General features: G+C 41.5%; 1 protein-coding gene across 1 annotated transcript in view; it reads right to left on the bottom strand.

Moving 5' to 3' along the window:
- NCAPG2 (non-SMC condensin II complex subunit G2) overlaps positions 1-14,172 on the bottom strand; it is a 103,297-nt gene extending 89,125 nt beyond the window's left edge. The window contains exons 1-5 of the mRNA XM_021717137.1: positions 14,066-14,172; positions 10,979-11,094; positions 4,378-4,566; positions 3,583-3,697; positions 1,928-2,082 (exon numbers count right to left, since the gene is read on the bottom strand). Of these exons, the coding sequence (XP_021572812.1) occupies positions 1,928-2,082; positions 3,583-3,697; positions 4,378-4,566; positions 10,979-11,056 (537 nt within the window). The 5' untranslated portion in view covers positions 11,057-11,094; positions 14,066-14,172. The remainder of the gene's footprint in view (positions 1-1,927; positions 2,083-3,582; positions 3,698-4,377; positions 4,567-10,978; positions 11,095-14,065) is intronic.
- Positions 14,173-14,285: the final 113 nt, after the last annotated feature.

Below are 14,285 nucleotides of genomic sequence, written 5' to 3'. Positions count from 1 at the left end.
GGGAAGGGGGGTGGGATTGGCATTTGAGGGAAACTGCTAGGGGAGGGAGGGGCATACTTCATCAACAAGTATACCTGCATAATCAATGTTTGTATACCTAACCCTGAATTGTACCCTAAACCTTTATAATAAAAAATATGTGTATAATTGATTTAATAAAAAAAAAAGAATCTTCAAGTTTATACACACTGACATTTTAGGAATCTATCATAGGGAAGTAGCATACAGGAGAATAAAAAAATTCTCAAAATCCTTAAAATAATAACTATCACCTGGGTGGTGGAATTATGGATGATTTTAATTTTTACTTGCACAACATTCTAAGACAAATATGCATAAGTATCTGTTGTTTTCTTGATTTGGGAAAAGAAATGCTACTTTAAAAAATTTTTTGAGTTGTATATCAAAGATTAAGGTATGAGAAATAGCCCAAGTTATAACCAACCTTCAAATATGCTCTCCCTTGGCCCAGCCTCCACTTCCTTAGAACTATACCACTGAGTGAAAAAAAAAAACCCAATAATAACTCCTCATCAGCTGGGCTCGGTGGCTCAGCCTGTAATACTGTGCCTTTGGGAGGCTGAAGTGAGTGGATTGCCTGAGCCCGTGGGTTCGAGACATGCCTGGGCAACTTGGCGAGACCTCATCTCTACAATAAATCAAAAACTAGCCAGGCATGGTAGCACGTGCCTGTAGTTCCAGATACTTGGAAGGCTGAGGCGGAAGGATCGCCAAAACCCAGAAGGCCGAGGCTGTGGTGGCTGGGATCGGCCACTGCACTCCAGTCTGGGCGACAGAGTGAGACTCCAACTCAAAAAAGAAAAAACCCCTCATCATGCCTGCTTTCTGTCCTCCCTGTCTAGTCCTTGCCCCAGCATGATGCAAGCCTGTCTCTCAAGGGCTACATGCACACTGGCAAGTATCACTTGTTACCCATCTCAGGAGCTCAGCTCTCCTCTGCTATTGACAATATCTCCAATTTAGTTAAGGATAGCAACATATCCCTTTACAAATTCCATCTTCCAACAGAGGTGGCCATGGATGACAGCTGGCCCTCCTAGTTACCCTGCTTTGTTTTCCTGCTTGGAAGGCAGACATGACAATGGTGTGGAGCAGCTACCTTGCAACCATAAAGAGCCAAGAGGAAGGACAGAAGCCAAATACTGAAGAAAATGGGGGAGAAGGCCTAGCATTCCATCACAGCAGGGAGCCACTGCATCACCTTAGACTTCTGAATATCTTACAGTTTTTTTAAAAATCCCCAAATTGAGAAGCTTCTGTGGTTAAGCTCCTTCCAATCAAATATAATTCCTTTTTACATGAAGTATGTGTTTAAGAAAGTAAATATGGCCAGGTACAGTGGCTCAAGACTGTAATCCCAGCACTTTGATAGGCCGGGGTGAGCGGAATACCTGAGCCCATGGATTCGAGAACAGCCTGGGCAATGTGGCGAGACCTCATCTCTATAATAAATCAAAAAACTAGCCAGGCATGGGAGCACGTGCCTGTATTTCTGGCTACTTGGAAAGCTGAGGCAGAAGAATCACCTGAGCCCAGCAGGTCAACGCTGGGATGGCCGTGAGCGTGATACTACACTCTAGCCTGGGTAATGGAGCGGACTCCAACTCAAAAAAAAGAAAAAGAAAAGAAAAGATCTGAGTATCACATGTTCTCACTCATTAGTGGACCTTGAATATCTATCGTAATACTATAAGAAAAGAATTGACAGTGGTGGAAAACTATGGGGGTGAGGGAGGGAAAGGGGAGTGGGATTAACAGTAGTCAATATTTGTCTGGGGATGGGGAGACACCCCTTATCAACAAGGGTGCCTGAATGAAGCATATTTGCATACCTAACCCTTAACTGTACCCCACAATATTAAAATAAAAAATATTGATTTAAAAAAAAAAAAGAAAGTAAACATACTGTCTTAGTCTCAAGACTCTTCCTTAGTAACATGACAAAAGCTGTCTTTCCCATGTCTTCTTTGGCAAGCAGGCCCTTCTCCCACCATGTAACACACAAATCCTGAATGGAATTTTGTAGTTTTCGTTCAGATTTAGGTAATGCATATAAAATACCTAAAACAGAAAACAGTAATTTTCCAATTAGTAAGGTAAATTCTTACCGTTCAGATTCAATAGTTTAGTGTATTATGACTTTGTATTTCATTATAAAGCTTTGCTAAGCAAATAATATTAGTTTATATCTAACTTGCCAAGATTTATATACATTAATCATAGAAGGTAAATGATGACAATTAAAAAATTATTTGACAAGTGTTATAAAAACAGACCTAACAGAACAGAGAACTTTAGAACTAGAAGCTTCAAAGAGCTCATACTGTCCAAACTCCTAACTTTAGAAAGGCAGATGAGAGACTAACTAAGCCTAAGTGCAATGACATCCATGGTAACCCTGTTACCCCAGAGCTAGGTCACGTCTACTGATCAATTATCCATTACAACTATCCCTCAATGTGCTGGCCTCAAACTTTGGCTCACAGGTGAAAAACAGTAAAAGTAACTATCAAAATGAATACACAACTATATTGTTTTTATTAACAGAAAAGTTCTATAATTAAATTAATAATACTAATAATGTGCTCTTAATTAGCATCTACAGATATCTGAATGCCATTATAATAATATAAAATTTCTAAACTAACTGAGAAGTTGATAGTAACTACAAAGTTAGCACTAATCATTTTACCAGTTATTTGGAGACTACACAAATAAAAGCAGTAGTAAAATTCACAAAGCATTTGGAAACTATTTTTATACTGATCAGGGGTGACTTTAATGACACATATTTCAGTTCAAGAATTCAGAATAAAACAACTTACTACAAAACAGATAAATACGTCCAAGTGACGCTAAGAATGATAAGCTTGATGAGAGAATGTGTCACATATAACTAGAGTGAGTAAAAGATGACTGTATTTGGAGAGTTTTTCAAAAATATCATTACTTAAAATTATTTACATATTCTATATCTACAAAATAATTATACATATATATTTTATATCACATCTCATCAACTCAGACTAGTATACTTCCTAAATTAATAACTAATTTTATAGTTAATACTTGAAAAGTATCTTGATTTAAATTTCAGTGTAGTAAAACTCCCCAAAGAGTCAACAATTACTCCTCAGATCATGTTCATAACATATTTAAAGAAAAAATTCAATGTCACAAATTGACACTGAATTGACACCATCTGGTAGTAGTGATCACATAATCAGATATTATCCTTTAAACAAGCTCTTGATCATTGGTCCTGTAAGTCAAAGAAGACTTTCCTGAAAAATCTGTAAACAATACCAGTTAGTTGCTGAGTACTGCCATCTCACCATCTGAAACACTTAAACAGAGCTTAAATTAAATTAATTATTCAGGGCATCTTTATATAAGTATACTCCTTTTCTGAAGTAAAAAAATCTGATTGCAAAGTCATGGCTTTACACTCCCTTCTACTATGAAAATCAATAATGCTCATGAAACAAGTAGCTTTCTTTTACAGAGTATCATTTCAATGCCCCACTTCTAAATATGCCACTAATAACAAAGTCAACTCACCATTTAATATAACAACACATTCCAGTAAGGCTTCATAGTTCTCACTTTCATTTATTACAAATACAGAAGCAAGAATCACGGATGTAATTGCATGAATTATTTCTATTTTTTTTCTCTATAAGTAAAAATATCAAAACATGAGTGAACAACATGGGTGAATTAAAACTGCCAACTCAAAACCAATTTTTAAAGGAAATTTAAGTTACAAAATTTCTAAAAATTAAGCCACACTTCTAGCTTATTCTAAAATGTGAGTTAGGCTGGGTACAGTAGTTCACACCTATAATCTGAGCATTTGGGGAAGTCCAGGTGGGAGGATCTTTTGAGCTAAGGAGTTCAAGACCATCCTTGGGCAACATAGCAATATCCCATATCTACAAAAAAAACAATTAGCTGGGTGTGGTGACACATCTGGATCACTTGAGATATGACCACACTCCAGTCTGGGCTACAAAACAAAATCCTGCCTCTAAAAATAAAATTAAATTAAATGAAAATAAAACAAACATATGTGAATTAAAGTTGAATACAAGTCAACTATCCTAAAAGAATAGCAATATATAGTACTAGATTAAAAATGGAAAGGTTGAAAAGTGGGTAAAACAACAACACAGACTTAACTTCTAAAATTCTTGTCTCAGATCTAGACTTTCTGGTAAAAAAAATAAACTAAAATAAAAGATATAATTCTTGACTTCTAACTTCAAAATTTTTCTTAACTTAAAATTCAATCATACAGATGTTTTTTAACAAAGAAAAAGGGAAATTTTTTCATCCTTGAAAACCAAACACTACCATTTTTGAGGCATGCTCTGTTTCCATATTATCTTCATCCTGGACTTCCACTATTTGCCAACCATCCACTGGGCTTTCCAATAACACATCTGTCAATAAATTCTTCAGCCTTTGCCATAATTCTTCTTTATGTTTTCTTGATAATTCATCTAGTAATTCATTTAGGCTGAAAGAGTCAGAGGCATCTTTCTGTAACATAAATAGTAAGTGTCACATTTCAAATATAAAACTTTAGTCATATTCTTTTCATAACGGCATCAAAAGGAAAGTTTAAGTGTTAACTCTGGTACAGGTTCAGGAGTATATCTGAACTTTTCAAACTCATTCCTAAAAGGAAAAAATACAGGAATTATCAGATAAAAAGTAGCAAATTCCTCTTCCATCTATTCTCCCCTAATATGCTAATCTTTGGAGTTTAAAAATTTACCCACTTAGCAAAACCTTCCCTAAAATGTCTACCATCTCCAGACCCAGAAATAAGTTATAAAAGTATGCTAGAATTCAGCAATAACAACGACAACAACACAGACAGACCCCAGTCCCATGTGGGCCCTTACACCATCCTGTACTCGTATCTGGACATCATTCTCTTCCACCAGCCAACAAGATTATTTCAGATCTTCCCAACAACCTCCATTTTCTCTCACTCTAAGCAGATGAACTCACCTACTCTGACAGAATAAACAGAAGCCCCTATCAAAAGGTCTAGCATAGAATCCAGGTAAAAGAGACTCCCTGTAGTCAATATCTGAGAAAAACTGAGCACCAAAACAGTGACAGTGACGGATTATAACCTACTGAATAAAACAAGAATGGAGGAAGCCAAGCAGGGCGTGGGTGTGGTGCCTGCAGTCCCAGCTACTTGGGAGGATGGGCTTGAGCCCAGGAGTTGTGAGGCTAGCCTGGGCAGCATAGCGAGACTCTGTCTCTTGAAAAAAACAAGGAGGCCATACTGATATTAAGTAATAACAAATCATTAATCAATGGCACTTGCATGCTGTAGAATGCCAACAAATAAAAACAGAAGAAATATGGAGTTGGAAAATGACAATTTTATAGCCATCACAGTAATAGTGAACTCTAACAAGAACCATCAGTGGATGCCAAATCAGGGGGTAGAAGCTTGGTAAGGAGCAGGACATTTACAGTGTCACCTACTTCCCCACAATAGCAGGCTCCCAGCAAAGAGACCTGGTGGACACCCACCCAATGTCCCCGTGGGACAGACCACCACATACTTCCTGACAGTAATACACTGAGAAGGACTTAACACTGTTAAACAGTTCCTGCCAAAATGGATATACTGAATGTAATCTGATCCTCAGATGCAAATTGAAGGATATGCCACAAAACAGCTGCCTGTACTCTTCAAAACTGTCAGTGTCACAAAAAACACAGTAAGGTGGAAAAACTCTTCCAGACTAAAGACAACTAATAAGACAAGACAGCTAAATGCAACGTGTGATACTAGACTAGATCCTGGACCAGGAAAAAATATGCTAAAAAGAACATTATTGGGATAATTGTAGAAATGTGAATATGTACTGTAGATAATAGTATTATCTGCAATATTAAATTTCCTGATTTATAAGGATTTTAATGTGGTTATATAAGAGAATATCTTCTAGAAAGACACAAGTTGAAATGTTTAGGGATAAAGGGGTATAATGCCTGCAACTGACACCCAAGTGATTCCAAAAAAAAATATGATTACAAATAATAATAAAGAAAATGTGGCAACTGGTAACAATTGTTAGATCCTGCTGTAGGGTATTCAGGATTCCTTTATACTCTTCTTACAACTCTTCTTTAACATTGCAATTATTTCAACAGGAAAAAGAAAGACAGATCCTACAAGGCCGTACAGGACCTGGCCTGGCTACTTCTCCATCCTAACCCCACCACCCTCCTCCTCCTCAATAAGTTCACACCCTTAGTTTCCCAAGTACATCCTGGCTCAGAGTCTCAGTCTCTCCCATTTCTATTATCTGGAATCTTCTTCCTGCAAATGTCCAAATGCCCATTTAGATCTCTGTCTGAATGCAGTCATGCAGTGCAATCTAAGCTGCATAACAGCATTTTGGTCAAGGACAGACTGCATATGCAACCGTGGTCCCATAAGATTATAATGGAACTGAAAAATTTCTATCACCCAGTGGTGTCATGGCCATCATAACATCCTAATGTAATCCATTACTCACATGTTTGTGGTGATGCTGGTGTAAACAAACCTGTTATGCTGCCAGTAGTAGAAAAGCACAGCACATACAATTATGCACAGTACATAATACTTGATAACAATAATGAACAATTTTACTGGCTTATGTATTTATTATTCTGTATTTTTGTTATTTTAGAGTTTACTCCTTCTACTTAATAAAAATAGTTTAACTGTGAAATAGCCTCAGACAAGTCTTTTAAGAGGCATCCAGAAGGTATTGTTTTCATGGGAGATGACAGCTCCTTATGTTATTGCCTCTGAAGACCTTCCAGAGGGACAAGATGCAGAGACAGAAGACAGTGATATCGATCCTGACCCTATGTAGGCCTTGGCTAACATATATGCTTGTGCTTTAGTTATTTACAAAAAAATTTGAAAAGCAAAAAAAAATTTTTTTAATTTTTAGATAGAAAAAAGTTTATAAAATAAGGGTATAAAGAAAGAAAATAATTTTGTAAAGCCATACAATGTGTTTGTGTTTAAAGTGAGTGTTATAGCAAAAGAATCAAAAGTTAAAAGAATTTTACAGTGGCTCAGCCTGTAATCCCAGTACATTGGGAGGCTGAGGCAAGTGAAGTACCTGAGCCCATGGGTTCAAGATCAGCCCAGGCAACTTGGCGAGACCTCATCTCTACAATAAATCAAAAACTAGCTGGGCATGGTAGTGCACACCGATAGTTCCGGCGATTTGGAAGGCTGAGGCAGAAGGATTGCCAGAGCCCAGCAGGTCGACGCTGGGGTGGCCATGAGCATGCTACTGCACTCCAGCCTGGGTGAAGGAGTGAGACTCCAACTCAAAAAAAAAAAGAATTTTAAAGTTTATAAAATAAAAAAGTTACAGTAAGCTATAGTTAATTTATTATTGAAGAAAGAAAAAATGTTTAAATGAATTTACTGTACCCTAAGTGGGTAATGTATACAAAGTCTACCGTAGTATACAGTGATGTCCTAGGCCTTCACATCCATTCACCACTTACTCACTCACTCACCCAAAGTAACTTCCAGTCCTGCAAGTTCCATTTATGCTAAGTGCCCTATTCAGGTATACCATTTTTAACCTTTTTTTAATAGTACTTTTTTAATGTTTAAACACACAAATACTTACATTGTGTTCCAGTTGCCTACAATGTTCAGCAGAGTCACATGCTGTTCATGTTTGTAGCCTAGGAGCAGCAGGCTCTACCATACAGCCTAGCTGTGTAATAGGTCATACCATCTAGGTTTGTGTACATGCACTCTGATGTTTGCACAATGACAAAATCACCCAGTGACTCATTTCTCAGATCTCATGTCCCCATCATTAAGCATTGTGACTGACCTTCCACCTGCTTTATTATTTACATGTTTGTCTTGCTCTTCTTCCTCTACCACTACATAAACCCCATTTGTGCAGAAACTTTGCTTTGAGTACACTGTATCCCCAACCCTCAGTGTAGTGCCTGGTGTACAGAGGGCCCTTAAGACATGCTTGTTAAAGAAGTGAATTCTCAGCCGGGGTCGGTGGCTCAGCCTGTAATCCCGCGCCTTTGGGAGGCTGAGGTGAGTGGATTGCCTGAGCCCGCAGGCAGCGAGACCTCATCTCTGCAATAAATCAAAAAATCAGCTGGGCGTGGTAGCGCATGCCTGTAATTCTGGCTACTTGGAAGGCTGAGGCGGAAGGATCGCCGGTGCCCAGCAGGTCGAGGCTGCGGTAGCCGGGAGCGGCCACTGCACTCCAGTCTGGGCCACAGAGTGAGACTCCAACTCAAAAAGAAAAAAAAAAAGAACTGAATTCTCTTAAGTGCTGTGTCCTCTTCCCTTCACGGATTCCAAGGAGTATATGGGCACTTGGTAGTCAGTTCTGTACTCTAATACTTGTTTGGAAAAGAAAATTTGTTCGAACACTACTAGGAGCAGTTTGACCAAAGGCGAACTTCTCACTGCTTATGTGGGATTTCACAGGCAAGCAACACCAGGTAAATGTAGAAAACTGTACCCACTGGGTACAGCCACCTTGGGCCACACACTGCGCCCCTCACTTCATTGTGCTCTCCTCAGGCCGGCTCCCTCTTTCTCTAATGCTCCCTGTTCCCCTCTGCCTGGTTTGCCCCTCTGTTTCATCCCTTGTGCTCTTCATTTCAGAGAGGGTGGCAGATGAGCCCTGGGAAGTATGCTCTGTAGGCATCCACTTCCACCTACAGAATTTAAGTATTTTTCAAGATAAAATGCCATACTTACTACAGTATTTATATTTCTTAGTGATTTAACACATACAAAACTATGCTACTATTCCATTAGGTTCCTATTTTTTAATGTGTCACTGGTGAAATTTTTTAGTTTTGTGCCCCAACCCCGTTTTCTCCATAATCTGTGGCTCTTATTGCCACACAATTTTACAGAGTGCAGTAATTGTTGGCAGTGCATGTACTGGATTATAGCAGAATTAAATGCACTTGGAAAGGTACACCTAATAGGCCTCAAACGAACCTCAAAGTTCTTATAAGGTTGAACTATGGGAAATTGTCATAGTACGCAAAATAACATTTCCTATCATTCAACTTGATGAAACCAAGCAATACACAATCCTACATATCTGCATGCTTTTGTTTAACTAGGAGCTACTAGGTGACTAGGTACTAAGCTGAATTATTAAGTGTTAATAAAGTTTATTATTAATAAACTAAAATTCATTCTCATTTTTTTTTTTTTGAGTTGGAGTCTCACTCTGTCACCCAGACTGGAGTGCAGTGGCCGCTCCCGGCCACCGCAGCCTCGACCTGCTGGGCTCCGGCGATCCTTCCGCCTCAGTCTTCCGAGTACCTGGAACTACAGGCACGCTCTACCACGCCGGGCTAATTTTTTTGATTTATTGTAGAGATGAGGTCTCGTCAAGTTGCCCAGGTGGGTCTCGAACATCCTCATTATTATGAGGACTAATTCAGTATTCTTCTGGGATGTCTGCTGGCTGCCAAGTAACACTACAAAGGTTCTACGGCACACAATGGTGTAGCTGGAAACAATGCACCTTGGAAGTGCACTTGTCATCAGGGGGTGACCAGTGTAACCTTGAATTGCTACTTTTACCTTCTGATTTTCAATTTAGTTGTGATTTTAGTTAATAATATGGTATGTAATATGTAACCTTTCAGATTTTTAAAATATAATATACTATACTTCTTTTTTTTTTTTTTTTTTTGAATCGGAGTCTCACTCCATCACCCAGACTGGAGCGCAGTGACACGCTCACGGGCACCCCAACATTCAACTGCTGGGGTCCGGCGATCCTTCCGCCTCAGCCCTCCAAGTACCCGGAACTACAGGCCCGCGCTATCACGCCCGGCTAATTTTTTTATTTATTGTAGTGACAAAGTCTTGCCAAGTTGCCCAAGTTGAACCCGTGGGCTCAAGCAATCCTCTCACCTCAGCCTCCCAAAGTGCTGGGATTACAGGCTTGAGCCACCGTACCCGGCCATGTACTGTATTTCTTTCTCTTTTTGGAGTCTCACTCCGTCGCCCAGACTGGAATACAGTGGCATGTTCACTGCCACGCCAGCATCGACCTGTTGGGCTCCGACCATCCTTTCGCCTCAGCCTTCTGAGTAGCCGGAACACACGCACTACCACGTTCAACTAATTATGTTATTTTATTTTATTGTAGAGACGAAGTCTCGCCAAGTTGCCCAGGCGGGTCTCGAATCCACGGGCTCAGGCAATCCACTCGCCTCGGCCTCCCAAAGTGCTGGGATTACAGGCTGAGCCACCGAGCCCGGCCTGTGTACTGTATTTCTAATACAAATCATATTCTTTCCTACTGCCAAAGCAAATATTTACAAAATATCTAAAAATTTGCTTTTATAAACACCTCTGTGATAAGAGATGTCTGTGAGTTTGGGATTATTTTTAAGTTTACAGAATACTGTTTTATGATACCAGATTATAAGTTCACTTCTCTTATAAAGAAAAATAATTTCTTAAATGTTGCTAGCAACAAATTCATTATTAGGCTCCTCTAATTTTTCATTGTTGCTAATTTGATTTTCATCACACAATCAGAACAAATAAGGTAGGCAGGCCATAGTTCTCCAGCCCCAAAGTCATAGTATTTTAACATTGGTACCTTCAATACTGGTTGGCTTCCTCAGAGCTCTGTCCTAGGCCCTTTTTCTCTGAGACACTACAGAAACAATCCCAGGCATTCCCATGTTGACTGGTTAACTTTTGTTTACCTTTTACATCTTAGCACTGTTTTAAGTATAACACGATCTGTTTTCTCATTTTTAAACAAACATTGATCTCTAAAGATTCACTGAGATAACTCTATTTCACTGGGGACATAATGATTTTAGAATATATTTTACATTAACAGTCAAAATCACAATAAAGCTAAAACATGACACTTACATCAAGTTGAACAAATTGCAAAAACTCTTCAACCAGCTCCTTAGACACCGCTTGAACAAATGTCTCACGTTTTTCCATGGCAGATGGAACATTCAAATGGCGTTTATCTTGTAACCCTAGTGAAAATCATACTAGAACTTACATTTGCAAATATATCTTTTCCTACAAGATTTAATCTGGTATTAGCATTCAAGAACTACAAGAAAATTCCTGTGCCACTCTACAGTAGACCGTTTCTAACAATATTATGACATAAAACAAGTTATAATATTTGAAAAATAACTTATCTATTTCCTTTACTGGGGATGTTAACAACATAGTATCAATGGTACATTTTATCAATTGTCAATGAAGTTATCAACTGAAAAAAAAGAGAAATCCAAACAGTCCAGGAAGCTCACCTTCTCTTCCTTTTTAGCACCTTAGCAAGATGCTGGCTCAGGCAGATCTGAGTTGGCTCAACAAAAGAACCGTCTGATCCTAGTTGCTACATTCTGGAGACTCTCTTCTACTCACCATTCTTCCATCAAAAAAAAATCCTACTGTTACAGTCATCTTGTTATTCAAAGTAAGATGGAAAATAGTGGCCCAAGGGTCACCTGGGAGCTTGTTAGACTGCGCTTCAGGCCTGTCCAACCACAGCACCCTCTTCTCATCCCTTTGGGATAATGAGAGCTCAAGGGACTGTGCATACCTTCCTCCCTGCCTGCGTTTCCATAGGAGACGTTATTTCACATTCACAACATCTGGCACTAGCCATACCCTACACAAAAGACATCAACCTAAAAATGAAGCAACAGCAAATGATGGAACATATTTGCAGTAAGATGCCCTCATTTAAAAAAATAAATAAAAACTATCTGCATCATTATAGAGCAACGTGGAAAATTACTGGCAATAATTATGAGGATAGGGAGCTATCTTAAACATACATACATACATAATGTCTAAATTGAAAAAAGAAGAAAATCACATCAGTTTAATGCCTCCTCACATAAGTAACACTGAAGTATGGTCACCTCATTCCTCAACTCCTCAACTCAAATGACTGAAGTATGAACTGCAGTCATGCACTGGATAACGTTTCAATCAACGATGGACCACACATACGACAGTGGTCAAAAGATTATAATACTTTTTACCTTGCCTGTTCTAGGTTTAGATGTTTATATACACACATATTGACCACTGTGTTAGAGGTGCCTACAGTATTTAGTAGAGCCATACAATACAGGTTTGCAGCCTAGCAGGCTGCACTATGCACATTGACCAAGTGCACTCTGATATTTGAGCAAAAACAAAATCACCTAATGACAATGTGTCCCCATCATCAAGCCACACATGACTGTGTAACTCTTTACTAATGAAGAACATGGGGAGGGCAGGGAGGGTGGCTAGCAACAAGCCTGATGAAGAACAGTGGCTAGTACCAACTCATGATTTTAGAAAAATAAGCAACAATCCAATAAGATGCATCAAGCACATTGGAATCATACATCTTAAACTGCCAGGTCTAGGAACCCTCCCCACTTTTTCATAATTCTGATCACTTTTCTTGTTTTCTCTATGTCCACACACACCACTTTGGCATTTTAATCTAATATATAGTCATCTACTTCCCTTAGACTACCAAACTTATGACCATACTTCCTGTCTTCTCCTGTATATTAGTGACTGTACATTTTTAGTGGTTAATTTTTCAACTTACACTCAGCCTGTCACCCAAAGAGGCAACACTTTATGTTTCTTATTTCTTTATGTTCCTCGCTCTCCAGCCAGAGTGTGACTTTCCAGGTTAGAGGTCATCTCACAATCCAGCTATCCATCCCAACGTCCCAATCACAGGGTGCTCTTCACACAGGTGATCTGATACTGAATTAAGATGAGCATTACAAAAGAGAAACCCCTCTTGTCACTCTACCCCCAAACTCCCTCCTCACAGACAAAACCAAAGGCAGCGAACGAGGCACAGGAATTTGGGGTACTGATGTCGCTAAGGTGAGTCACGGAGTCTACAGCGTGTGGACTCCTCTCTGGAGTCACTGGGTCCAGGCTTGGGTTTCCTCTTTGAGGCCAGAACCCAAGGCCAATGTTCAGGGGATCCTCTCTGGCCCAGTCCCTAGGCCTAGGAATTGGGGTGTCCTCTCAGGCCCTGAGTCTAGGGCTTGGGGAATCCTTTCTGAGTCCAGTAACCAGGTCTAGAGCTTGGAGATCCTCTCTGAGACCAGTACCCAAGTCCAGGCTCAGGGGATCCTATCTGAGTCCAGTCCCCGGGTCCAGAACTGGGGTGTGCTCTCTGAGGCCAGTCCTCGGGTCCAGGCTCAGGGGACCTTCTCTAAGGTCAGGTCCTAGGTCCAAGACTCGGGGGATCCTCCCTGAGTCCAGTCCCCGGGGCCAGAACTGGAGTGTTCTCTCTAAGGCCAGTCCCCGGATCCAGGCTCAGGGGATCCTCTCTGAGGCCAGGCCCTGGGTCCAGAACTAGGGGCATCCTCTTTGAGTCCAGTCCCCGGGTCCAGAACTAGCGAGTTGCTCTCTAAGGCCAGTCCCCGGGTCCAAGGATCGGAGTGTCCTCTGAGGCCAGGCCCCGGGTCCAGGTTTAGGGGACCCTCTCTGAGGCTAGTTCCCAGGCTCAGGGTTTCCCCTCTGAGTCCAGTCCACTGGTCCAGGGATCCGGGTGTCCTCTCTGAGGCTAGTTCCCGGGCCAAGGGGTTAGGGAGTGCTCTCTGAGGCCAGGGCTCGGGTTTTCCTCTCTAAAGCCAGTCCCCGGGTCCAGGGATCGGGGTGTCCTCTCTGAATCCAGCCCCCGGGCCCAGGGCTCCGAGTGTCCTCTCTGAGACCAGGCCCCGGGTCCAGGGCCCGGGGTTTCCCTCTGGGGCAGGCGGGAAACACAAAGCGCAGCCCGCGCCGGCAGGGCGGTGTCTGGCAGCCGGGGCTCCCGTCCGAGACAGGCGGCGCGCAGGACCGTGGCCCACGAACCGGGTGAAGGCCGGGACCCCGAGCCGCCAGGAAGAGGTCTGTCCGCCCGACCCCCGCTGTCTCCGGGCCCCTGCTACGAACCGAAGCCCCGCTAGGCACCGCCGCGCTCACCTGGGTTCCGGGACCCCAGCTTCCCGCGCTCGGACCAGATTCAAACGCACCCGCCGGCGCCCACGACGCGCCCCGCCTCCCCTCACGTCATCAAGCGCCGCTCTCGCGAGAGCTGGGACGCCGTTTGGCTCGGGCCCGCCCACGCGCCCGCCTTCCTCCCGCTTAAGTCGCGCCTCTCGGGGCGTGGCCGCGAGTGTCCGGCCGCGCACGCGCGGTACCC

This window comes from Carlito syrichta, unplaced genomic scaffold (assembly GCF_000164805.1).
Source record: "Carlito syrichta isolate Samal-C Ts95f unplaced genomic scaffold, Tarsius_syrichta-2.0.1 Scaffold309314, whole genome shotgun sequence".
In the NCBI taxonomy this organism is placed as follows: Eukaryota; Metazoa; Chordata; class Mammalia; order Primates; family Tarsiidae; genus Carlito; species Carlito syrichta.
This window is presented reverse-complemented; position numbering and strand designations above follow the sequence as displayed.